Here is a 27,075-nt window from a genome sequence, read left to right as displayed (position 1 = left end):
ATCTTTCACCACTTTAATTATGTTTCCGCCACAAAGCCCGGGCACCTCTGAGCAGATTCCACTCAGGCTATAGGAAGCATTTAGAAACTGTGGGTAAATGACACAGTAGGGGAGGGGGAGGATGGTAGGGAGAGGTCATAGCAGGATGGGGCCCTTTTGTGTTTAGAGGTAGACACTGATACTTTACTGATGTATCTTGTGCTCACTTCCATTTTTTTGCAGCTTGAGAACTTTCGGAAATTTGTCAGCAGTACTCCAGAAAATAACTTTTGTTCAAGGCAGTTTTTTAGCTTCCAATTTCTGCATCCTGTTCCAGGATAGATGTTTATTTCTCAGTCTTGCCTACCCAGATTACCGATGATTTATGTCACATATTATGTCACATATTATGTTTTCGCAGCAGTGCAAGACGTTTCTGTTGCACACCCAAACAAAGACCGCTCCTGAACCCTTGACCACCTGAATCTCACTTCCAGAGATGAGACAAATTATTCCTACATAAAAACCTTTTGTTCCAGGAGAATGTGCCCATGCAGCCTTACAGCTTCAGCTATTGTTCATGCGTTGGTGTCCCTATCTGAACTTCAGGGAGCTTCCCTTGCCTGTGAATATTTTGATGAAGGTTCCTATTGATGCCCTGAACGAAGGACCAAAACAACAGGGGTATGCGTGCATGTGAGGAGGAACAAGAAATGAATGAAGTGTGTGGGGATGTGTGCGTGCCAGGCAAGAATAAAATAAAAGTGATAGTAAGGTGTGTGTGTGTGTGTGTCTTTGAGAGTGTGTGAGGGGAGAGAGAGTGAGTGAGAAAGCTGTGAAGAGGAGAATGGGTTACTGAGGGGGTGGGAGGGGGGGAAACCAGCCACCTGCAGCCATGACAGGCTTTGACCTTCATTGCTCTCTCTCCCTCTCTCTCTCTCCCTCTCTCGCTCCCCCCCTCCCTTTTCCTCTTCGACTCCTATTCCTGCCTTGTGATAGAAGCGCAGGCTCCTTTCAGAAGCAGCGAGGAAGACTGACCGTCATGAAGACAGTGCTGGGAGCAGCCCTATCTGCTCTAATGCTAGTCACCGGCCGTTAGACATGGCGTTCAAAGACTAGCGGTGCAAGTATGGAAATGCAGATAAGGCATTGTTGAGGAAACATGCCCGGGAATTGTTCAAGGCTTTCCCTTGCATAATGTTTGGATGCTTTTGCAAATGTTTTAATCTCAAACCCCATGAATTTGATCCTCCGTGAATGTGATCCTGAACTGCCCGTAGAACAAGTGGGCGGCGTTTGCATGGAAAGGATTGTCATGCTATGCAAATTAATAATGTTTGTGATTATATTTGTGAATATTTTACAAATTGGCAACATTTATTTAAAACTATTGTTCTACATATTTCTGTTTTCTTGACAATTTCAGCTAGTGATGCATTTGTTTTTTCTACATGTTGATGCCTGCAGAAGCTCAGCATTGATTTCCTTTACTGATTAAGCCAGACTTAAGTTATTTTTTTTCCGCTTTTTTCACAGAATATGAACTCTTTGCTTCGTTTAAAGATGCAAGAAACTTGTTTGTGTATAATCTTCAAGGTTTATTTACTCTTTTGCAGTTTGCAGGAGGAAGTTAATTACACAATTAATACATGATACAAATTATGTACATTTATACCAAAGAATACTTCCAACATAAAATAAAAAATAGCGTCGTATTCTACAACTCTGTGTTGCAATTTTATTTAAACATGTTCATATATAGATAGATATACGCTGATGAGTAAATTCATAATGTCGTACCAGCAGTTTTTCATAAAGGCATTAAACTTGAATAGTCTGCATTTGAAGTAATACTGCTTCTCTGATTCGGCACAGTTCTGTTTCATAGAAAGTTCACACTTGAACTTTAAGGCAAAGTGTGTTTCTGTTTGGTGGATTTTAATTCACACACACTTTTTGCAGATACACAACAAAAACACTTTAAAAGGCAAAAAGTCCACAATTTGGTATGGATACAGTCTTGAAACTTAACTCGATCATACTTGCGTCGATAAAGACCAGAGTTTATAAACACAGTTATTTGCCCAAGTACAACAAATTGCAGCTTTCATGCAAAGGCCCCATAAACTATTTTTCATTCACAAAAAAAGAAAACAAAAAGAAGTTATTGCAAGATAAACAAGCAGTGTAAACACCTCAGATATCTACTCTAAAGCAACACTGGTCATTGGATAGATTTTTTTTCTCAATATAATCTATATAAATACACATATGAAGTCCTTTCAACAACGATAAGAGATTTCCAACATTTGTAATACAGTCACTGACGGATTTGCCTTCTTTTTATGATATATGGATATGTAATAAAACTGTATATAGAGAAAGATTTAACAAGAACATCCCATAACCTGCTTTCATAGTCCATAGGTACTCAAAGAGTGCGCAAAATGGTTGTCATCATTGTCTTTATGCTACAGAGTTGTTTCTGTGACTTTATAGGCAGCATTATAGCCTTCAATTCATTTAGCTACAAAAAATGATTCATATTGCTATTTAAAAACTATAATAGCTGCACTGATGCATTGGTATAACGAAGGGAATACGCACATAATAATCGTTTAAAGGCTATGAGACGACCACATACATATAAGCAAGGCCTAACTTAGCATTTCAGTTAAGTGGCGTGTTAGAAAAAAAAAACACTACTTCTCTCAGTCGCTTACAATAATAAACTGCTCCTGTGGATTTTTATTTTTTTACAAAACGTATCAAAATTCATAGTTTGCCCAATTAGGTCTGCAACTGACACTCAAAAAAATAAAAAAAAACAAAAAGCAAAAAAAAAAACACCCGCCTTCCTCTGTCCATTTTTTTTTTTTACATCAAACACAACCAAGAAAACCAACAAAGCGTGGAAATAAAATCGTGTTAGCATTTATTTAAATTCACAGTAGCCTGGATGCAGCAGAAAAATATTCTTTGGACTTAAGTTTGTTCACTTCACTGACAGATGGAAACGTCAAGTTCCAGTTAGTTCAAATGTAAAATGATGACAATCATGGATAGTAGTAGGCCTATAAAAATGAAGGATGTAAGCATTTGTACCTCCTGGGGGGGCGGGGGGGGGCGGGACGACAAACAGTGAAAACATAACCTTTATACAACATCTTTATAGACGTGATATTGCAGAAATATCTCTCTCTATTTTTTTTAAACAATTTATGCTGGTATACTCTACACACTGGCCCTTTATTCGATGAAATTATTGCATTGTAGGCTTGACAAAACCTCCCACACAACGAAAAATCACTATAATATTCCTATAGGAACCTATAGAGACTCGTGGTGTCGTTAAATTTTCCTGTGAGGACTCTGAACAGTCCGCTGACCTTTTTGTTCTCTTGTCAGATTTTATTGTTTAATTTCCTGTGGTGTCCTGGACCCATTGTGTATCTCTACTGGGCTTAATGATAGCAAAAGAACTTTGTGGTATTTTTCATCTGCTGTGGTATCATTAAATATTCATGTAGGTGGAGTTTTGCAGTGATCTATCATAGGATTACTATAGATTATTTTTCGTCAGGAGGCTGCTTCTCTGGAAATCAATCGCTGTCTGATTTTTCGTCTTTCGACGTGACGGTGGCGTGATTGTACAGTCCCTGTGCCATCAGGTGCAAGGCCAGACTGTTTTTAGAGCCGCTGGCCTTCTTAATTTTGGCCCTCTTGTTCTGAAACCAGATCTTGATCTGGGACTCGTTCAGGCCCAGCTCCTGCGCCAGGTTCTGCCGCCTCTGCTCGGTCAGATAGCGATTTGTCTGAAACTCCGATTTTAGTCTTTGCAACTGTTCTGCTGTGAAGGCCGTCCGTGGTCTCTTGTCCTCTTTGCTGGTCGATTTCTTCTTTGGTTTGCGAGATCTTGGCCCTGTAATGCAGTTGATATGGGAGGGGTGGGTGGGTTGGTGGTGGTGGGGTTGACAGAGACACGTTGGTTTGTAAGCGTCAAATACGTCCATGAACATGGCGATAATCAGAAAACGGTTTCAGGAACAACTTTAGAAATATAATAATATTCGTTTTTAGATCTCCTCAACCGTACGTATTAGTACCACTACTACTACTACTACTACTACTACTATCCTACTACTTTGGTCGAGCTTACAAATTAATCTTAAAAAAGCGCGTAAAGTCTCTAAGAAAATGTAGCTTTCTTAAAGCCCATTTTCATCTCTAAAATATAGAGATAAGTAAAGAAATAGATGCTCAGACATCTGTTGTCATTAAGTTACTGTGTCCTTTTTGTATTTAAAAAAAAATCAAAATAATTAAGTTTGGTTGATTCACTAAAGCATTTGAGGCAAACTTGCAAAAAAAATGAAGAGGTCTGATTGTAAAATGTTGACACGTCCACTGGAGAAAACACCCAAGAAGCAAAAGCTCCCCTCCCTCCCTGTTTCTATTCCTCTTCCTCTCTGACACAAACATACGTACACACACACACACACACACACACACACATCACATACACACTGACACCGTCTGTACTAACAAGGAATTTTCAACCAATCGGACAATAGACTTCTGGAAACACACATCTCAGTCACTGTTTTGCAGGTGAGCTGAAATGCAGGATTCATTTCAGTGCAGCTACTTATATATTTTATTTTATTTATTTTTTTGGGGGGGGGGGGTGTCTTGTTTTTTATGGGCCACATGAAAAGCTCCACAATGCGCAAACGTGAATAGAATTTGAGCAGCTCACAGTGGATACACATTCATTCTCCGCCTGCATGGAGGCCTATTTGGTGGAGCTCTGGACTGTCTGGTTCCCTCCTCCAAACAGGGCGCAAAACATCACTGAAACGACATTAAGTCATGGCCGAAACTTCACTCTGATGAATCAGCTCGTGTGTATATTAAAACTGTGCAGCTCTACAACTCGTAGTAGTCGCCTACGCCACTCCATACAGCGTTACATAATGCATGAGAGCAAGTTGTGCTCCACTTTTGACAGATAATAAGAAAAATATAATGTATGTTAACTTTAGTGCAGGCTGAGAAGTTGTAGCCTGTGTTTTCTTATAAATAAAGATTAGAAATAAGACAAAAAAGTCACTACTGGGCAGCGTATACGTAGACTATGGGAGCGTCCATTGTGAAAACATGCATATTTAATCCATCCACAACACTACTCGACTAAAGCATTGAAGGAACAAAAACTGGCATGACAACAAGATTAAATATTATTTTACAGGCCTACAGATGCTCTGGCAGACGTGCAAGCTGTCATCGCGCTCATATTTAGTGTATGTAGGACCCCAGTATTATCATATTCATAACCAGAGCAAATTTGGAACTGGGCTGCATGAATGGGAACAATTTAGTGAAGACAAAATCTGTGCGTAATAGCTAAAAAAAATATTTTTTTCTCCCCCAAATGATTTCACGTGCATCGGTGAGAAGTTAAAATATAAAGATTTAAAGTTGAAAGGTTTTAAAAGAAATATTTTTCTTTGTCGCTTGGATTTTAAAGTAGGCCTGATCTCACCCGTGAAGCCATTTCTATTTTTCGTTTTTGTGTGGTATTTTCCCCTACAGCCGACATGTTGTGCGCGTATTCTATCACGTATTTTCGTACTGCATTAAATAATATTTCTTAAAGAAAAAAAAAGGATTTATATTTGCTAAATTCTCGTTTTTTGTGCTGCACAGCGCGCTTCGCTCTGCTCCACTCGGGAGAAGTCGGTCAAGGCATCCGGGGTCAGTGTTACGGGGTATTTCAGGTTACCGAGAATACGGTTTAGAGTAAAACGCATGCACTGTGCCACCAACCTGAAGAAGGCCTGTCCGAGTATCTGGTGCAGTAGACCCAGGCTGGCCACAACATGGGCTGAGCCAGGGATTGGTTTGAGCTGGCTTGGGAACTATCTGAGTCTGAGCTTAGGCACTGGTCTCCGTTCTCCCCGCGGGGTTTTAGGGGCTCTCCGGCGTCTATAGCGGGCTTCTTGGTCCCGGTAACCGTGTGCGGAGTGGAGGTCCCCTCCGCCGGCACGGTGCTCCCCTCCTGCTCGGTCTGAGGGGCGGCGGGGCTGTTGTGGCTCTCCCGCGATGCCAAGCTACTCTCTTCGCGGTTTGCGCTCCCGTCCTTTTTCCTTCCGAAATCCGGCCGCAGAATGTTGTCGATGAAGAAATTAGTGACCCGGTGAGGGATCTGCAGGTTCCCCGGCGCCTGTAAAAGGGGAAGGATGGCTCTGTTTGATTCATCCGCCGACTCCTGCCGCTCCACCACGTCTCTGTTGCCGTGATCATTTTCTTCCATACTGATTCACTTTACCCGCTTTACTCTCTTTAACCCCTTTATCGCTCTCTCTGCTACAATAAAATCTGCAAGGACTTCGGGGAAATTAGATTGCAAAGGGGGGAAAAAATGCACGCGTAAAATAAATTAAAAAAAAACAACAAAACAAAACAAAACTCAAATTCTACTGAGTGCCTTGGACACCATGCAAAGCCTTGCGGCGTCCTCCGAGAAAAGCATACTTTTGGACATATATTCCCTCAACCTAGGGTTACAACTGACACCGTAGAGCTAAAACATGTGCCATTTGCGCACCATCCAATTCACTCTTATCCGATTTCAGGGTGCCCAGCGATGCCTACGCCTAAACTAAACTAAGGGTAAATAAAGAGGCTCCTAAACTGATGCTCTAATACTCTCACTCTGGAGTTTTGTTCTTATTTTCAATACGAGCCCCCGAGTGACGTTTTCCCACCGTCCTCCCAGACACGTGCCTTGGACCAATAGGAAGGCAGAAACCAGGCCACGTGACGCAGACTCTAGAGCAGTTCACAAACGCCCATCCTCGCCTTAGTAAAGGGGAAGAGTCCTGCACTGACTGAGGAGAGGCCTAATTTAAATCCAGTGCATGCTCGCAGATAGTCCCAATAATTCATCTGTGCTTATGAACCCGCAACTTCATTTTTTGCAACTTTAGTTTACAAAAGAAAACACGTTTTGATTGCGTTCATCAAACCCATGAAAAACTGAAGCATGGCCTGTCAAAGTGGGTTGTGGGGACCCCCGGGGTTGCTTGCTTGTTCGCTTCTTTGCAGGACAGGGAGGAATTCCCAATAATATGAGCAATGTTACACCTTTCCTGTTTTTAATGCACTTTAACATATAATAGCTGCAAAGACACATTCACTTTTGCCTCCCCACCAGCTAAATACAATTTGACTTCAACAATAACAAACAAAAAATCAGCTCATATGAAGGCAAATGAGACAAAATTCTACAAAAAACAGGACTAAGACGTCCTGTCGTGGACGCATTCAGGGACCCGTCGTGTGAAAAAACTCTGAATCAACACGTGTTCAAATAATATCTGAAAATGCGCGTTTAGAGGAGACTAGAAAAACACTATTATCTGCTGGAAATATCTCACAGTATAGCTGCATGGAAGGTCATTATAACGCCTCTAAGGGCAATTGGACTGAGACTAACTTAAAGTCAGCGTGTCCTGGCCAAGGTGAAATGCGGAGAACAGCATTGCCGCGTGTCCATATATGCTCACATTTTGAGTCGACTGTATTTTCTCGAAAATGTAATTTAATCTCCAACCATTTATCTCCTTTTTAACCTACAACAGCAACTCATTCTCGGTCCCACCATGAAACTTAACCACTCTGGTTTGCCGGATGGTCTGCTGTGACATATTTCCAGTCGTCTCATAATTGGCAACAAAATGCATCAAAACAGAAATGTGACAGCCAGAGTCTTCCCCTGTCTGAATTCAAACGCGCGGGGACGTGCGTTAAGTATTTTTGATGTTCTCATGTTCGCCTGTCGTGACGCTGCGGTCGACCAAGAACTGGGTCCATATCCCTTTAAAAGAAATCAGTGATGCAAACAAACTGTTTTGTACACGGTGCTCAGGGTGCCGAGTCGCGCCAAAGACAAAACTTTGAGTAACTTTGCTGACCAGCACTAAGTTTGTGTTCCTCCTTCCAGGACGCCATCGGACTCGCAGGGATGGCTCAGCCGCTCCTCCGCTGGCGTTTGAAGCGGGGCTGCGCGTACAGGAGAAGGGGGTCATCGAGGAGGACCAGGAGCAGCAAGACTGAGAGTGAGTGAGGAGCCTTTTCAGTTGAGTGGAGAAAGTCAGCCAGCTGCCTTCTTCTTCTTCTTCTTCTTCTTCTTAATACAAGCATTCATTGTCTGATCTTTATTTTTTGGGGGGAGTAACTGAGCCTGTTTCCACATTTCTTTCTTGAACTCAGGACTCAAAACCTACTTTGTTGTGTTTATTTGTGCATCACAGGCCGGTCAGCCGTCCTGGTGTGAACAGATTATTCACATTTATTTTTTAGCTGAGGTGCAGTTTGCCATAAAAAATGTGTAGTTCTTTGGATGCAACAGTAACCTTCTGCCCAGATCAGTTGTTTTATTTTGTATTTGTAACCCGTCAAACCCTGTAATTTAAGATCGAGCCTGAGCAGCCAGGTGTTGTCCTGAAGACAAAATCCTTCCCTTGTCTTCTTACCTATTAAACATGGGCTTCGTGCAAATTGCAAAGCAAGTCATATCAGCAAAAACGTTTGATTGGGCTTAACGTGGATTTTTGCGTTCAGGTGCGCTTTAGCTCATGCGCACAGACTCAAAAAACATCACATGTTTCGAGCTGGTCTTTGTATAGTATTTATTCTTATAGTATAGTATTCTTAAGGATTCTGCCTCTCTGATATCGTTGCATATTAAAACAGTACTCCCCCAAATGTACCTGAACGACACCCTGCGCTCCTACCTCACATGTCCCCACCACAAAGGGCCCATCCGAGCTCTCATGTCGGGCTGCTGAAGAGAAAGTTGGGAGTGAAAGATGTAATTAGACAGGCCACTCTCATGCTGCGATTGTTTCTCACTTGTGAGGGGAAGCGCAGATTAATGTTGAGCGCTAAATAAGCACCAGACAATGGAAACACAGACAGGCCGCTACCGCCTGGGCTTGGCCTCTAACCTCACAGCAAAACAGGGATGTCTGGAGGAAATGACACCATTTCAGGCTCTGAATTATAATAAGAGCCCGTGTGCAGTGCAAATCAGCCACATTTCAATACGCCAAACTGTCTGATCTTAAGCCCCAGAAGCTTTATTTTTCTCTTAAAAGTGACATCTATGGCACTTGTTCCATTGTCTCCATTTGTAAGCGGCGTTTAAAGCCAAAAAAATGAAGACTAGGCTGATGGTAGCGGGTCAGTGGTGATTTTTACGCACAGGATCAACCTCGAAACAAAGTGAACGTCTGCTGCTGTTCAGAAGTCATCTCACTATATACTGCAGCTTTTAGCACGAAGACGTATGTATGTTTATTTTCTGAGTTGTATACCTTACAAGCACATGATCCCAACTATTGTGTGGTTTTGATTCAGTGTCTGACCCGATTTGACTGGCATGACAAAAAAAAAAAGAAAAATAGACCATATGATTTGTTTAAGTAAAGAATCAGCCATCATCATCATCGCTTTGCTTGCTGGGGATTTCTGGAGTTTGACACGTTAAATGTGACTTTCTGCTGCACTTTGTGGACAAAAGTTACATTGTAGGGCATTTTTTCCCCCTGGTTGATTAAGGGTTAAAATTGTGCTGTATAGCATTCAGTTGATTTGCATATTGGGATATTGATGTGTTTTTTTATTATTATTATTTTCATGTAAAGTCGGTCATTAATCGACTAACATGAAGCCAAGTCTGTTTTAGAAACCAGAATATTCTTATGTTTGTTTGTGTTTGGTGCCACGCTTGCTTTGGAGTTTTATTGTCTTGCTGTTTATCGGCTATTAGGTGGCTTTAGATAACAAAGCCTCTCCATAATCAGTCTCCAGGATGTTTGTTGTTTATTAAAATTGTGACTGATAAATGTAGCTTTAAAAGAAAGCTTTTATGATGGCAGCTCACCCTTGAACACAATGCTTTTATTTTGTTTTGTTTTTTTAAAAAGAATCTGTTTTCGGTCCAGGAGTGTCCACACTCGGTGAAATGGATCCATGAATCCACAATAATATTTTGTTTTTTTTATGTTTGTAAACATGATCCAAAAGCTATCCCAGTCGGCCTGTGATACTAGCAGGCCCCAATCGCTTGTGCACTTTTTTTATTTAATTTAAGGTGACTTAAAAGCGTGTGCATGTGTGTCTGTGTTTTCACATTTTGATCAGCCATTGTCCGAGTTTGCAGTTAGAGACAGATGTATGGATATGTTCCCAAAAAGACGGCGATAACCAGCCATTTTTAAAATGAATTTGCAACTCGGATGTTGTGAAATTTAAACCTGCTGTGCAACCACTTTCACATGTTGAACACAAATCTACAGTTTTCACGTTCACGTGTTATTTGTTAGAATCTGCTTGCATAGTAAAACGTACCGTCCAAATAGCCGCCAGCAGGCTCACGTCAAGTCAAATCATCATCGGTAATTTGCCCCACATATGACCACACCTTCTCATTAACGTCTTGTATTTTGTTTTTACTATTTTAGAAGTGCTGATTGAGAGTGCTGCCTCGTGGTTAAAGCGTAGGGCTTGGATGAAATTATTATTTTCCATGAATATATTCTGTTCTAGCTCAGGGAAGCGGGGTGTATTGATTATCGGACGTCATGTCCTTCAGGTTCTGCTAAATAAGTGAGCGCTTCACTTTTCTTTTCTCTTTTCTCTTGTTTGCCTCACAAGGCGGCTGGGAATCTTTTTTGTTTTCTTTGTTTGCTTTGCGTGGTGGGGTCACATCCTCTGTTTTTAGAAAAATTCAAAGCTGCTAGCTCACACTTTGCACGTCTGATTTTGGTTCTATGCAGCCTATAAATCCAGCAACAGGGTTTATTTCATATTCACTTATAGCTCTACACCCCCACTCCCCCCCCCTCCCTCCTTGCATTCTCCTCCTCCTCCTCCTCCTCCTCGTCACGCACACACACACACACTCACACACTCCTCCCACTATACTATCATAAATCGCATGCATTGTGCGCATGTGCTCTGTCCTTGAGTTCCTATAACCTATTTTTTTTCCTCTGTATTTTCCCTGGTAGGATTGTCTTACACGTCACCAGCGCTCAGTAGTATGGAGTACTACAAAAGGTGACGCGCAGAAGGAGGATTTGTGAATGGACGCCGTGATGTGTGCCAGCTCACAGATCAGAGGGCGGTGGGACCTCTGCAGATGCACTCTGAGCCCCCTCCATCCCACCCCATTCCCCAGCACCCCTCCTTCACTCCCTCCCTCCCTCCCTCCCCCCGGTCACCATCCCTCCCTCCAGATGAATGGGGGTCTGAGATATCAGCTCTGTCACCATGCAGGGGTCGGACCAAATCCTCCAGCTTCCTGTGCCTTTCAAAACCTGAAAGCACGTCTCTCCTGTTTGATGATCCTGTATGATTTTTTTTGTTGTTGTGCTTTTGTGGGTCTGGAAGCTGGCTGCCCCCCCACCCCACCCAACCCCACGCCCCCCATCCCTGGGTCATGCAAGAGCATGGGCGGCCGAATTACAAAAGATTAGAAACGGGACTAATTGCGCGTAGTCCACACTGCAAAAAGTCAATTAGTTTAGAAACATCTAAAATAAATGTTGGGATTTGTTACGAGTTTCCCCCCCAGTTCTCAATTGCCCCACTGTTTTTCAGGAATTTTCCAGAAATTGTTGTGTGTGTTGAATGAGTGAAATGGCAGGATCACAAAGAACAAATGCAGCTATTCGCACTGGTACATTTTTTTTCTTTTTGCCAACTGCACCAAAATATGTTTATCTTTGCCTTTTAATATGCACCTACGAACCTCTGCCTGCTACTCTTGCTTCATTTTACAAGTCCTGCTGAAATGCTGTAGCCTTCATGCGAATCTTATGTTGGATTAACGCCTATTCTACCACCTCCTCAAACTCATAACATGATATAAAAGTTAAGTTTGGGCTTTTTGTTCTCAGGGAAACCGTGCAGTAACACGGTGCCTCTCAGAGGCACTGTTTAATTTATTTACATTTGAAAAAAATCTCCAGCCAGATATCACCCTTTGCTGAACTATTTATTCATCATGCACCACTCTATGTAGATGATGTCTATATAATTTTTCCCGTGGTGTGAATGTGTTTACAGAGAAATCCTCTGGAGTCGCCACTCAGCGGACTTTGGGGCTGCTGATTCTTCTGGTTTCATCCCTTTATAGGTTTTAATAACTCTTAATCCGTCTGATCGCTCTGGCGTAGATAAGTCTCATTTGAATTGGGATTGTTCTTAAGGCTCCTGTTTCTCCACAGAAGTCTCAAACAGAGCTTAGCACAAACAACCGCACCACCCTGAGCGCAATTAAGGCCTCAGCTAAATTAGAAGAACGCTAATTGAATGAAGCCGACTTCCCGTCAGCAAACTCTTGAACGCTTTACTAATATGAGAAAAACGGTCGCTGGAAAGTTTTTTTTCTTTATTATTACTTTTTGTCGGAAGGAGTAAATATTTCCTAAAATGTTAAAAAAAAAGTTAGTTTTCTCAGCCGCACTAGCGTCTTAATTTGCATCTCTTTGGAGAGGAAAAACGTGTATTTAAAAAAAGAGACACAAAAGTAAGTGGAAAAAGTTTCTGTAGCTCTGCTTAATTAAGTTGTGTTGGATGTAGGAAGCTGATAAGGTCCAACAGCCTATAAAGCTCACTGAATTAAAGCAATTTATACTGTGGACGCGTTAGTACGTCTAAACTTGCTGATTTCTAGTTGCACCGTGGAAAATATAGTTTTAAGTTTTACGTTTTTTCAGTGTTTTGAGTTATCTGTCCTAAACAGGATTATTATGACCCCGAGCTCGTCTTCTTGAGAGTAACACAAAACTAGAACAATCACACGAGGAGTCCGCTTTGTCCAAATTCTCAGTCTTTCATGTACAAAATAAGGAAGCTTAAGTCGAACTTCGTGGTTGTCCAAAAAGAAATTAAACTTCCAATTCGTCAACCTAAAAATTAAAATTGGACAAAAGAGAATGAAATAATAGCACCAGTAATCCAGTCCTTAGGCCTGTAAATTGCTGTAAAACGAAAACTCACTGTCCGCTTCATTCATTTCATTTTGAAATTATTAAAAGGAGTTTATAAACAGCCCAAACTGTTACGTTAAGATCCAACGACAAAAGAAAATGTGAAAAGGCAGCCATATGTTTACTTCCAACGTTTCCTCTTTTGACTTTTACATTATTTTCGTGTCAAAACAAACGCGTCGGAGTCATTAATAAGTTTTATTTCCTTCGTGATTCTCTCACACACATCGTTAAAGCCTCACAGGTTCCTCATCACTTTGTTGTCTGTGTGATACTCAACTGGTGTCAAGTCCACACTGTTCCTCACGCACTGTAGTGTCCCTGCTGCCCGGCAGGACTTTTCACGGGTCGGGACGTCTTAACTCGTGACAGCAAAGAATGAACTGCACGTGTTGGCTATTTCCGTCAGGTTAATGGGTTTACATTCTCAGTTATACAGAACAAATAGGCTACGATGCAGCATGGGGTGGGGGTGTTGAGAGGGACAAGAGGAGGAGGGGGGGGGGGCATATCTGAATAAAAATGCGCCTCTAAACGCATTTCAGAGAAAAGCCAGTGGGCTAAAAGGTGCATCCCAGACTACCTGACACACCTCATGTTCAGTGACCCCCACTCACCTCCGTGGCCCCTGAAGATTTTGCACCACGGTGCTCCACGACACCCAGAATGCTTGACGGGTTTTGGATCGTCCAAATGCCTCGTGCACCTGTCTCGGGCTCGTGCGTTTATGAGAATGGAGGAACAAGTGGAGAGAGAGAGAGAGAGAGAGACAGGTGGGAAGCACTTGCTGCGGAATAAACTCATGTTTGTACCCTTGCCTGTAGAGGAGCAGGGCAGTGAAATATCTGGCCAACAGACACCACAGCTAAACGAAGGCCTGTTATAGCTTAAGCTTTGGATTTACCCTGCAGATATAAGCAGGGGGACCTGAGGTGGGAATCTCTGCAAAGCGCATTCTCCCCAAAATGCGTTTTCAACTAAAGGATACATTTTCTAAATCTTATCCACCTTCAATTTAAGCAACTCTTACAGTAGATTCACTCTGCAACCCTGCCATCAAACATTTTATTATATTTGATTTATTTATTTTACTTTGCACAAGTCAGAGAGGATCATATCACAGCTTAGAGATGAACAATCCAGCATGAGTTCCAGTTCTTTCTTCCGGTTTTTGTCCCCCCCCCTCTCCCGTTTATTTCTGTTTCACACCAAATGGAACCAACAATTTCTGTTATGTCTCCGGGTCCAGCTTGCAACTTTAATTATAGTGGAAAGAGGTCAGTCATAAGCGGTTATTCGACCCCTCTCCCTGTGTGGCATCGCGCCCTGCGCCGTTTAACTCGCCAAAATAGTGCTGGACTCCCCTGAAAGCGCCATGTGCGACGGAGTTCCCTTCAACCCCTTGTGCACCTGAGTTGTTTTTACCCCCCAGTCGCGGATATGTTGTGAATTTGTCACTTATCAGGGGGCGCGCTGTCAAAGGCCATTTTAGGCGCAATAACTTTCCCAGATGGATTTAGCCTGCCAACTTTGTGCATCTCTCAGCAGTGAGATGAATAGGCTGCATGCCTGTTGCTTCCCAGAAATGCCTCTTACGCCTACTAATGAAGACTAATTAAAACATGACAAACATCGACCTTTTAGTGCATCCTAAACAGGGCTGCAAGCACGTTTTGGATTATGCAAATGTGGAATTCTTTGACGAAGTATTCTGTTTTTCATATTTGATATTTTGATAAGCATGTGTTTCATTTACACAATTAAAGCCCATGCACGGGCATCACATAAACTAATCTTAAAATCAGCGAGTAAATGTGTTGAATTCAGACTGCTAGAGCGTCCCTTCGCTTTTAATTATAAAACACTGAGGAATCAGCCTGATTGACGTGTGGTGTAGCCCACATGTTAACTTAAGCCCACTGTCTGTGAGTTTCCACTATTTTTTTTTTTTTGTTGCTGTTGTTGTTTTTTTGCCTCTCAGAACAGATCATGCAATGGAAATGCTCACCTTGATTTATTCCATTACCTTTTATTCAGTTATTCTTATTACCCGGCTTGATTTACAGAGTCTGATCTGGGCTGTAAGATGCACTGGGTGTGTTTAATTTACACTGGGACGGATTTGTTTGGATGGCATGCATAATGTGCCATCACCTGAGGTTTATGCTGTCATTTTTATTATTGTCCTGCGGAGGAAGAAGAGGGATCAACAGGGAATGGCACACAAGGCTGAGCATGCTGACTGAACTGATAAATCCCAGTGAGACCTGAACTGTTGTTTACGCTGTTAGAGATGATGCTGTATCTCCAGTCTGCTCCCTGTGATTTTATGTTGATGCTTTGCCTGTGTTCTTTTGATTTTCCTGTGATTTTAACCCAAACTGGAAGGATGACCACCAATATAGTAATAAAAAAATAAATAAAAAAGGTGAAATCAGAGCTTCTTAAATGAGTAAACGAAGAAAAGGTGTGGGGGGATAATTTCGCCTCAGATGGAGACACGCAGAGAAGGGAAGAGAGCAGCCTCAGACTGCCATTTGAATGGGATCTGAGAGGTAATTTGAGCTAAAATGGAGTCCACTTCTGAGCCACTCACTCAGTCCCCCCCACCCCCCACCCCCCATGGCATCCACTGTAATTCATTATTCCTGGCCGGCAGTGGGAGAGCCAACGAGTGAGGGCAGAGGACAAGAGTGGACCCAGCTCTGGTGTAATGAAGACTCAGTAGACCTAAACGACCCACACACACACACACACACACACACACACACTGTTTCATTATATATCACAGAGATCGGGACATTAATGTCAGTGAAGACCTTTTGACAGAGAAATAAGAGAGTGCTGTGATTCTCCCCGCGTTCAATCCATTTCATTGACCTTTTCTGTCATGCATGTGACTCTACCCACACACTGAGATAAATATTCTAAGAAAAATACCACTGCTGCTGTTTAATCAGTTTTTTGAATATGATTTTTTAAGCGTTCATCAGTGTTTATCAGGAGCTTTAGCGGAAATCTGGACTTCTATAACCTGATAAGTTTTGCTCTTATTATGCAACATTTGTAATCTTGAACATGCATTTATATGCCTTGTTATCTCAAATCAAAAAACATGTTCTCTCTCACTGTGTTTCGTTTCAAAGCTAAATTTAGTCCTCATGAAAACAGGCTGCTTGGATGAATAGGGGTAGACCCTTTTGCATTGTAAGAAAAGGCCCCAGAAGACCTTGCTGTTCCTTGTCCCTCCACTAGGGGTGCACAGATGTCACGGTGATAATGTCGAGACAAGCTGAGAGGATAAATACTGTCATCTGGTGGTAACAAAAGCAATCACTGTTGAGTAGACAGACTGTGTTTCCCTCCCCCCCCCACCCCCTTAGCTTTACCTCAGTGTGTGTGTGTGTGTGTGACAAGCAGGTGAAGGAGAAGTTTCCAACAGAGACTGATGTTCAGAGGGGGTCAAGCCACTAAATGTATGTTAGCTGGGAATCTAATGTTTTTCTTTTCATCTGTGTGAAGCAATAAAGAAAATGTAATAAATTGTTTAAATCACAGGAAAACGTTTTTTGTCTACTATCGATTATGAAAATGTTTTCTCATAGGCTAAATCTTAACCTTGCAAATCAATAATTTTATGTAAATGTGCGACAATGCAATTCAGACATCACAACAAAAAAAGTCTCATCTCAAAACAAAATTCAATAGGAAAAAGCAACATTAATTTACCAAAACAACACAATTTTCCACTTTAACAGTTTAGATGTTTAGTACAGAGTTATATACATATTGTCCCAAATTTCATCCTGACATATTTGTTATCTCTAGGATCCCTACTGGAAACTGTATAGCTTGTTGTCAAATGTTAACATCATAATGTCTTGGTGTGTAGTGGCACTTGACTCGCTGCAGCAAATTAGAGGCTCAATAACAAATGTAATCGAAGCACAAAGGTGCTGCAAGGAGACGAAACTGAAGAGTCTCGCCTACAGATGCCTCAAATCAGTAGATCAGATCGGCCCAGGCCTGTCTTCTCCCCTTGAAGGAAGGACAGAGTAAAAGGGAGAGAGAGCAAGAGAGAGAGAGAGAGAGCTCTTTTGGCAATAAGGAGGCGATCTAATGGAGTCTTTCAGTTTGATGTAGCTGGAAATGAAAGGAGGTTGAAGCTTGGCCAATTATTCTGCCTGAGAAGAGGAGGAGACTGAAAGAGGAGGGAGAGAGAAGAAGAGGTGGCGTGTGGCGCTGGATCCTTGCCCTCTCAGATAGATAGATAGATAGATAGATGGAGGATACATAGATGTATAGAGAGGCTCCCAGAACGAGGGGTTCATTCAGAACAGCCCACAGATATTGGCCCTGCTCCCAGAAATTTCCCCCAGTGCAAAAGGTTAACTGTCAGTCCCCCGCTAGGTATAAATAGAAGTCTGCCCTCCAGAAAGGCGTGTTCAGAGGGAGGGGGTAGACAGAGGAGGAGGGGGCAGTTCCTCATGATCCTGGTGACACGCAGGGTGTGTGTGTGTGTGTGTGTGTGTGTGTAGGATGATTTTTTTTTGGGGGGGGGGTTATTACAGAGAAGAGGGAGAGTGAGGGGAAGATGCAGCCAAAGACATTATAATGGCTCCCGAGACTGACAGAACCCCCGGACAAAAGAGTGTCCTCATCTATTCAACTTGGCTGTGACAGCAGACACAACAAAATGCCATCATCAGCACCCCAGAAAGCTCCGGTGCAATTGAGCCACAGTTGCATTTGGACGCACCCCCCCCTCCACCCACCCACCCCCACCCAATGCACATACACACACCCAAAAAAAAAAAAAAAATCTGAGTCTTATTGTTTCATTGGAGATGCTGAGACGTGTAATTAGACTTCAGTGTCTGGTAATCAAGGGAAGAATGAATGGCTGAAGCTCAGCTTCACTGTGTATGTTGGTTCATGTCACTGCAAGGGAAGCTGGAGAGCATTTAGTCCATGCTTTTCTTTCTGGCCATACGGATACAATCAATTTGTCAGTGTCTTTCACATCATCCTCCTACAACAAAGTGGTTTTAAATCCCCAAATCCAGACCCATGTGTGAATAATGAGTAAGTAGATGCAGATATCCTCGTCAGGTGTTTTTTATTTTTCACTTTAATCCATGGTAGCAAAAATGATACACAGCTGAAATATCAGACGTGCAAACACACACACACATACACACACACAGAAACTCTGAAACGTTGAAACAAAAGGTGCTTCACCACCTTGAAAAAATAAAGCTTCCTCCTCAGTTTAGCACACCTGAATGCAAGCAGATTCAACCTGAAGTGATCTGCCGCAAGAAAACATTTAAAAAAATAAATCAGGTCTCCTTCTATAATGCTACTAAATGAGATTCTTTTGTTTTTACAACAGTTTGACACAATATATTTTCTTATGTTGTCTCTCCGGTGAGAGTCATTGGTATTGACTCTAAAAGGCATGTAATCTCTGACCAAAAAAAAATCTTCTTCACAAAAAACAAAACATGTTATTGCTTTTTTTGTAGTATCCACGCTGCATATACTTACAACAAGTTACCTTTTTTTTTTAGCCATTGTCAGAAATAATAATAAATAAGGAAGAATAATCGGCTCATGTATACTCTGATTGCACTTAATCCTATAGACCCCCAAACACTAACATACTGTAGGTCTAAAATGGTAATAACACCTGTCTGATTACATCGGCAAGCCATTACACATACAAGCAATAATGTCATATTTGTACAAATGATAAAACTAAACTGTTATAGTGACAAAAGCACTACATTCTATAATACACAGGCAATCACAGATTGCAAATCTTAAGGAAAAATGTCCTGCCCTCCCCTTCAACCCAGTGTAAGTCCCAAAGATTAGAGCTGAAGTTTTAAAACACGAACTGAAGTGGGAAAATGTGTACCATTGCACAATTAAAATGTTTTTCTCGATGGGAGTCACAGGTCGGCTTCACAAGACATTTAACACCTGGTCACAAAGGGGGGGGCATCATCCCCTGGAAATTTCAAATGATGGCGAGCTGTTGTACTACACTCTCAGTACATTCTGTCAAAACACAGTATGTCTGCACTTGCCTTTTAATCTACACTATCGCTCTGACATACTTCGTCCTCACCCTTACTGAACACTCTTGTTTGCTTGTCTGAAACAGACAAAACAACACACTGAAGGGTCTTGGAGTAATTTTCCAACAGGTACATCATGACATTGTGTTGGCAGAAATCTGTGAGTAAGATACGACTCATGAGAACTTCCACTAATTCCCACAACTCTCTGAACACTGGAGGTGTACCTCACATCATCATATAAATGAATATCAGCCAGCACAAATTGGTAGTTGGCACTCCTAATCTCTATGCTTCAGTCACTTTAAAGGAATAGTTCAGCTTAAATGAGAGGACTGATACCACTTGTGTCCATATGCCAGCAAAGGTTAGCTTTACTTTTTAATTCTGAGTTAAACAAGATGAACGTGTTAATTAGTGAACTTTAAAATGCTGGTAGGTGGCTTTTGTTTCCTACAGAAGTCAGGCTATTTCCAGTCTTTGTGCTAAGCTAAGCTAACCAGCTGCAGGCTTCAGCTACATATTTACTGTACAGGTGTGAGAATGGTATCAATCATCTCATCTCAACTCAACTATTCCATTCAAAAGTGGAAGCGTCATTCGTTATCAAACATACAGTACATTTGGTTTTGGGTCATTCAAAAGGTATAAAATAAATACTTAATTTGGTTTACCTGGGAACACACATCTCCCCCACCTGCCTCGGTGATGCCACTGAGGCCGCTGAATACATTTCTATGTGAGAGTGAAGACATTTTTTTTTGCCCGTTCATACAAACATTTCCCTTTTATGATCATAATAAATTCAGAAAAAACACACAAGAAAAAAAAAAAAAAAAGACATCACACCCCCTCATACACTCTGTGCTAAAGACAAAGCCACGCTAAAGCGCACACACACTTCCACTCCATAAACTGCAGAAAGACACGCACTTCCAGCATAAAATAAAACCTGTGCACTTCACAACAAAATAAAACAAACAAAAGGAATCACTCTCCTCCTGTCTACTGTGAAGGACACCTTAATGCTATCGGAATACGACAGAGGCGGGAAGGAGAGGTTGTCTGTCCACAAGGAGGTGCAGAGGACATGGCACGTTAGATGAGGGGCTTTTCTGACTCGCACCTTGTTATGAGAACAAAAGATGAGGTCAAAACAATCTTTTTTTGAGTCTTTTTTCCTCTTGTTACTCTTCTCATTCTTCACACAACTTGTCCATTTTTACATTAGCCGTCCTTTGTCTGGTTTTGTGTGTTTCTGGCGTTCAGTCCATGTGGGGTTTCTCAACGCCACCCTGAAGGAAATACAGAGAAGACCACTGGGGTTAATGACATGTCATCGATTCATGAGATGCAGCAAATCTGAAAAAACAGTTAGAATATCTGTAGTTAGTAAACCTAATTGTTCTTAGAGCTGAAATTAAGTGTACTTTCTTTATTGCGTCTTTATGGTGGCTAAAGTAAGTTTCGTGTAAGCACTGAAGGATATTTGCGATCCTTACAGTGTGAGAACTCAATCAGAGAAACTGACTGAAAGACTCCTCGTTGAATCCTCCTTCATCGCTGAAACTTTTGTTATGTTTCTCAGCCTCACGTGCTTTATGTTCAAGACACGAGTCACACATTAACACCTAAGTTCAGCTTTCTGGGAACTCCAAACTGCAGCTAAAACCAAACTCTGTGGACAATTTCCAGATTTCCCAGTAAATATTTGATCTGGTGCTGCTTGAAGAACAAATCCGGAATACTTTAAGGGTCAAGATTTTTAAATACATGAAAGTTTCTTTTTTCCCTAATGGAAACTGATTATTTTGCACAAAAGTACCGGCTTCTCAGCAGGGGAAAACTGCTTTTTTGCTCATTGCTCATTTTACGCATCACAAAACATTTTACATATTCTCAGACATAACGGACAACAGTTTCTGTACTGTGCGATCTCTCATATCTCACTACATATCTGACTGTAACTTCGGTTAAGCTGGTAAAATTATAAGCCATTCAGCTTTAAAGCAGATCTAACCAGAGCTTCCACTCTGCATGGTTAATGCTGCCAACCAGATTGTTTCACTGTAACCATCATTAATCCTCAAAAGCCACCAAAAAAACAAAAACAATTTTGAGCACAAGAGTCTCATGTTCCTCCTGATCCTTCTCATAAACGACTCACTGGAGCGAAAGAGAGAAAAACAGAGAACAAAACCACGAGTGCAGACTTGTGCCAACATTCCTCAGGCCTCATCACAAACAAAAACAACAAGTAGCAAATGACCCTCTGGTCAGCCGAGTCCTGACTGGCTCTGTGTCTCGCCACGACTGAGAAAAACAACAGCTCTTAATCTGCTTTCACGCTTTCACTGAGTCAAACTGAGGGAGTGACGGGACTCTTACTTTACAGACAGAATGAGGTGAGCCTTCTGGGCAAAAGCTTAATGAAGACATCAAAGCTGACTTGATGGGATAATTATGAGGGGAAGGGTGGGGGGAGAGGCTTTCAGTGCACTTTGCACAAGTTTAAACCATTTGACAACATTATCTGCTGTTGTGGTCCAGCTGAATAACTGCAAATAAAGCATGTGTGGTGCAGAGAAATCTCTGAAGTCATCGTCATCATAGGAGTTCAACAGGTGCAGATGCTTGAAGGCTGATACGAATACACATGTAGGGACATGCTTTGCCAGCATGACAGGCCACAAATGTTCGAGACATTACGCGGAAACATCACCTAATCATCACAATTATACAGACTTTAAGCCTCTTTAAGGGAACAGTTCATCCAAAAGCTAAAAGTGAAGATGACCATTGTTTAATTTTTGGATTTTAAGCATATAGAACTTCAAACTGGTAAACTTTATGAAATGTCAAATTCAAATAAATGGCAGACAGAATTTTTCAAGGGAGGTGTTGCATTGAGTTGTTGGGATTAATTAGTCAATTCTGTTCCAATTTCTGGGACTGGAGTTAACAGTTTCTGGTGGTTCATGTTGTTCCTGAGAACTATAAACACATGTAAAGGTGACCAATGTTTTGAGGGTGACAGAATTTTTGTGGCCAATTCTGATATAATATTTGAGAGATTAAAAAAGTCAGACCACATATATGTCAATATTAGATTGTTTCCCCATATGCACATAAACACTTTTTCATAAGGAACTTGACAGGTTTGTGTAACAGACATTTGGGGCTGATTTACTGGTTCATTTCCACTTTAGGCTGTCAAAATCATCATTTTTAGATAAATTATTTCTCTTAGTGCCTAGTTTAATTTCTGTCACTTTATAATGGTCATCCTTGCCATATTACCGCAGAACAGATTTCTGATTTGATTCTGATTCTTTGAGCCTCAAGTGACAGCAGTACAATGTTATTAATGGTTGCAGAATTTACCATAGCAAGTTGCCGTCCAATGTTCCCCACCGTAACACCACCTGAGAAGAATATGCATGGAAGCCAGGAGCGTACATACAAGAAGTCTGGAGATGTATACCTGAAAGACAAAAATCATTATGTTGGATGGATGGATGGATGGCCTCCAAAGCTAAATAAGACATCGCACAATGTCATGTCACAGAATAAGAAACAACCTCAAAGACAGAACTCTGGAGTGGGGAAAGCATGCAAAGCCTGTCATTCTTGAAAATGTAATTATCTCTACTCATTCTCCCCCCTCTGTTTCTACCTTGTAAAGTCAGAACGAGCTGCAGCTGCCGTTTGAAACGCTTGCTGTGAGAAGAAACTCCCTTTTCTCAGCTGTGTATTTTTGATGATGTGCCACTGAAGCTGGTAGGAGGGCCTGTTAATTGGGCTCCCAGAGACAATCGGACTTCCCAAAATAAAACTCGGTACCTCAATGTATGTCACCTTCTTTTTTGGTGGATTCACGCAGGTACTTCTGGTACTTTATATACATCACTCATGCCAGCACAGGGTTTACACTCACAGCTATGTAATTAACACATAACAAAAAGCTACAAAACTTTTGTTGTGGGTGTAATGTGAAAGCAAGAATTAGTGATGACGAAGCACTAGTCATTACTCATTAGACAGCAACAGCTTCCTCCAAAATGAAAAGGACAAGGACAGGACAACTTTTGTTCCATTTGTACTTCAGGACAGTGGATGGAGGTTGGAAGATAATGGCGAACTTACTGGTAAACTCCATTGTAGACCAGCAGCTGTGTGAACGCAGTAGCTAGGAAGGCAGTGGTGATGCCCAGACCAAAGCCGCTCCTGGACCGATCAAACGTCCACCACAGGCCCAAAGACAAGGCTGCCAGAGTTAGGGACAGCTGCACGTTGTTGTCGAAGTCTAGTTTCTGTGTTACGTGTCAGTTAAGGACAAAATCAAACAATTTGAAGCTAGTGTAGCATAAGTTCTTACTCACAATTTTGTATGACCTGAAAGCACTGAGCTCCTTCACTTCATAAAGCAGGACATCTTGGTGCTTTAGATACTGTCCAGACAAAAGATGCGGCATTTTACCCATATTACATCTTGACTATGAAAATTAAGCTTAAATGAAGAGACAACACTGAACAACAACCTATGTTTGTGAATGCACAAGATGGATCCATTGTGAAAGGATACGACACTGGCGTGATTGATGCCGACAAACACCGCGATGCACCTCATGACGCTGGCCCACTCCCTCTTGAACTTATGCGGCTCTCCCAAATGGCTGTCGAGGCAGGGATACAGCAGGCCAACAACAGCTGTGAAAAGGAACACACAGACCCCAATTACACAAGATAAGCAGAAATTCTGTGAAAAGCCTGCAGGCAAATCCTGTCATGGAGCTGCTGTGTGGGATTATTCTATTTGCTGAACATGCGCTTCCATAATTTGTGACTCATTCAGGCACCTGAATACACTTAAAACCCTTGAAATTTGTTTATAAATGTTGCCTTTTATTTTATGTTGTTTGAATGTTGTTTTGGGTTAATTCCTGTTTCTTTGTGATATCAAGCTGTTTTCTTTTGTACTCTCTACTCTTCATTGTTAATAAACTGCATGACAACGTCTTCACATTTGTTTGTGTTGTGCAAGCACCAGTCCAAACTCCAGATACTCAGTTTACCATCACATAAATTAAAAACAAGCAGCAAATTTTCACAACTTAAAAGCTAAAATTAGGTCTTGTTTTGCTTTTTCTCCTTCTGTTTTTCTGTAGAGCCATAAACTTATTAATAGTTTCAGCTTTGAAATAACATATATACTTGATAGATCTTGATTGTTTTACTCACTCCAACATTTTATACACTAAACAGCTTTATGGAAAGGTAAATAACTGTCAGGTGCAGCGACATGCTAACTGACACAACATAAGACATCAAAGGTTACAGTAAATTCACCGTAAACAAAGTATTTCAGTCCTAAAAGCGCCTACTTCATACAAAAATCTTAAACAAGCTGGTACATGACACCAAGAAACAACAGTAAGGCGCAGACTAATGCCAACAAAAAGTTCCGACACGTAGCTACACCTCCTCTACTCTCATTTGTGGCCCGTCCTGCAGCATATAGGAGGAGGAGCCGACGACGTATGCTGTGTTTTGTTTTCCTTTCTTTTCTCCTCCCCCCCACCACTTCCTGGTTCCTGGCCTTAGAAGTACCTCCCCCTCAGCTCACCCGTTATGACACAAGCCAATCAGCGCGCAGCTCGCCTCGTGTCCGGCTGTTGCGGCCAATCAGAGGCCGAGAATCGATACCATCTGTACTAAGTCAGTTTTTTTTTCATAACTGACTGCCAGACAAAACCACCAAGATTAGTATAGCCTGGGAGAGGACGGCTTGTATAACAGTTCACAAAAACAAGGTCGAACGATGATTCATTACCACCTGATCGTTCAGTAGCTGTGACAATAATAGATTTTTCTGGGGCTCAAACAGTTTAAAACTGCAGTATTTTACTGCCAAGTTTTGTGTGTGATGTACATGTATCTCACAGAGGCTTTCCAGGCTTTAAGCACCCCTACATGATTAGCATTATTTTTCATCATCGTTTTGTCTTCATATGGACAAGTACGCTGTTACCCCTCCCCTCTCCGCATTCCTTTGTCCCAAACTTAGTAGCAAACTACTGATAACAGAGGTCAAACTGCATCCACAACTATTTATAACGCACTAATTAACATTTTTCTTATCAACCAGCGTGTTGCCTACTCACCGGCTCCTGTGCCGCAGCATGGAGGGATCCACCAGGCAGAGGAAAACAAAGTTGTCATCACCTCCTCGGGAAACAGCGTAACATTTCTTTGTATCTGCAGCAAGTTGAGCACCAGGGCGAGGAAAGCTCCGACGGTGAAGAGGACGAGACCCCGGCGGATCAGGTTGGCCGTCCGGACGTCGTGCAGAGAGCCGTAGGCATTGCTGAGCACCGAGGTGATGATGGACATCATTTCTTCAGCTTTGGATGCTAACCAGTTCGCTACAGATGAATGCTTAGTTTCAACCTTTGATGCACAGGAGCAGCTCCAGCAGTGGTCCTCTAGTCTGGGCATTTGGCACTTTTGGGCTGAAGGGGATGCAAATGGGATAAAATTGGCTACAAGAGTAGAGACATTTAGCCAACAAGTTAACAGATACAAGATGAAACATCCCTGAAGTGGCGGCTTTTCGGATTCTGCTACAACTTCACAAGTTAGACCACTACAAAGAGAAACGACTGCGATCCTTACCTTGATCACCAGACGTCTTCAGTACCTGGTCCGAACAGAAACCTCCACTCCTGTTCATTCGCGCCTCCGCCAATGATCAAACCGGGGTGGCTTTCTTGTTTTCCTGCTTGTTACAATAAGGACTGCAATCACGTTGTTTGTTCACATCATCGTCAGCAGACATACACTGAAAGGCGAAGAAACACAAACACGGTGCTGCTGCTCCATTCCACAGCACGGAGATCATACCAGGGGCAAGAGCTTCCTCTGCAGAAAACAATCACAGCTGTGTCGGGTGAGAATCGGCAGCCAATCAGAGCGCGGCGGCTGATATGACGTGTCGCCACCCCACCGCCCCCTCGTCCGGAACAGACGCGAAAAACCAGGAGGCTGAAGAGAACCTGAAGTGAAAGTGGAAACAGAGAAGTACTTAAATGACAGCAAAGCCATTCTCGCTATGTAGAGCATTTGAAGAGCTCTTACAAAAAGCAGGGATTCAGTATGTTTCAAGCTCGAAATGGGATATTATGAGAACAATGTAGGATGTGGTGGTACAAAATAAAATAAACGTAACTCGTCAATAAAAGCCACAGCTGCATTAGAGATCTGTAAGTATGCTGAAAAAGAAAGTTTACCAGGCCAAAGGGAGAATTTACACGTCCTTCCGCAACGTCCAACTATTCTAACAGGCTGCACCTCCACAAACTAGTTCCAGCCTCCTGCGCAGGTGCCGTTATATAGGCAGCCTTTGTGAAACGTAATAAGTGGCACAACTTTTTTTTTTTTTTTTTTTCTGATGTTTTCAAAAAGTTTGTTGAACCTTGGGTCAGGTCAGAGGAGGTGTGGCTTGCAAGGAGGAGTGTGTAGGGAATACACGTACAGCTGCTGCACGTCAGTCAGAGATAATGTGAATGGATAAGGTTCAGTGCCCAGATGACATAGTCTTTCAAGGACTGACAACAACACGGAAACATGTTTTGCAAAAAACTGTCTGTCCCAGCCAGGCGTATATAGGGCAGTGTGATAACAAACCTGCACCCACTGCATATTGCAGCAAAAAAACATACATCTATAGGTGTGTGCGGTAGAAGGTTGTAAAAACAGTTTTCTGAGATGAGAGTAAATTAATTCAGTGAGATCCATGAACATTTACAGCTATTTATATATTTGTATTTGACTGTAAAAACATCCCAGTCTAAGTCAGATTTACTGAACTTCAGCTGTTGGCACTTTGTAGAAAGTAATACCATGGCTGAATCAACTTGTTCATGCAATTTGGCCTGCAAAAT

General features: G+C 42.0%; 2 protein-coding genes across 4 annotated transcripts; both read right to left on the bottom strand.

The window, feature by feature from the left end:
- Positions 1–2,210: 2,210 nt before the first annotated feature.
- Positions 2,211–7,005, bottom strand: en2a (engrailed homeobox 2a). Its single transcript, XM_046371809.1, has 2 exons — positions 5,809–7,005; positions 2,211–3,901 (listed from the first exon to the last, which is right to left on the bottom strand). The coding sequence occupies exons 1-2, from the start codon at positions 6,293–6,295 to the stop codon at positions 3,582–3,584; spliced, it is 807 nt and encodes a 268-aa protein (XP_046227765.1). The 5' UTR covers positions 6,296–7,005; the 3' UTR covers positions 2,211–3,581.
- An 11,432-nt stretch (positions 7,006–18,437) lies between these two features.
- insig1 (insulin induced gene 1) lies at positions 18,438–26,574 on the bottom strand. Of its 3 annotated transcripts, none has more exons than XM_046371461.1 (8): positions 26,422–26,574; positions 26,036–26,187; positions 25,808–25,913; positions 25,297–25,644; positions 23,718–23,842; positions 23,279–23,445; positions 22,517–22,616; positions 18,438–20,427 (listed from the first exon to the last, which is right to left on the bottom strand). In XM_046371461.1, the coding sequence occupies exons 3-8, from the start codon at positions 25,863–25,865 to the stop codon at positions 20,398–20,400; spliced, it is 828 nt and encodes a 275-aa protein (XP_046227417.1). In that variant the 5' UTR covers positions 25,866–25,913; positions 26,036–26,187; positions 26,422–26,574; the 3' UTR covers positions 18,438–20,397. The 3 variants fall into 3 exon arrangements, with proteins under 3 accessions (XP_046227417.1, XP_046227416.1, XP_046227415.1); XM_046371460.1 differs by having other exon boundaries at positions 25,808–25,910; XM_046371459.1 differs by having other exon boundaries at positions 25,808–26,187.
- Positions 26,575–27,075: the final 501 nt, after the last annotated feature.

This window comes from Scatophagus argus, chromosome 18 (genome assembly GCF_020382885.2).
Source record: "Scatophagus argus isolate fScaArg1 chromosome 18, fScaArg1.pri, whole genome shotgun sequence".
Lineage (NCBI taxonomy): Eukaryota > Metazoa > Chordata > Actinopteri > Scatophagidae > Scatophagus > Scatophagus argus.
The sequence above is the reverse complement of the archived record's forward strand: the minus strand, read 5'-3'. Positions and strand labels throughout refer to the sequence as shown.

What these genes read in the sequence shown, in the direction of transcription:
- en2a (XM_046371809.1), bottom strand. Translation starts at nt 6,295, where the DNA reads ATGGAAGAAAATGATCACGGCAACAGAGACGTGGTGGAGCGGCAGGAG. An exon ending in CTCGGACAGGCCTTCTTCAG is followed by an intron (nt 3,902 to 5,808) that starts GTTGGTGGCACA and finishes ACTGCATTACAG; the next exon opens with GGCCAAGATCTCGCAAACCA.
- insig1 (XM_046371459.1), bottom strand. Translation starts at nt 25,865, where the DNA reads ATGAACAGGAGTGGAGGTTTCTGTTCGGACCAGGTACTGAAGACGTCT. An exon ending in GAAGACGTCTGGTGATCAAG is followed by an intron (nt 25,645 to 25,807) that starts GTAAGGATCGCA and finishes CATCCCCTTCAG; the next exon opens with CCCAAAAGTGCCAAATGCCC. An exon ending in GTCTACAATGGAGTTTACCA is followed by an intron (nt 22,617 to 23,278) that starts GTAAGTTCGCCA and finishes TTTGTCTTTCAG; the next exon opens with GTATACATCTCCAGACTTCT.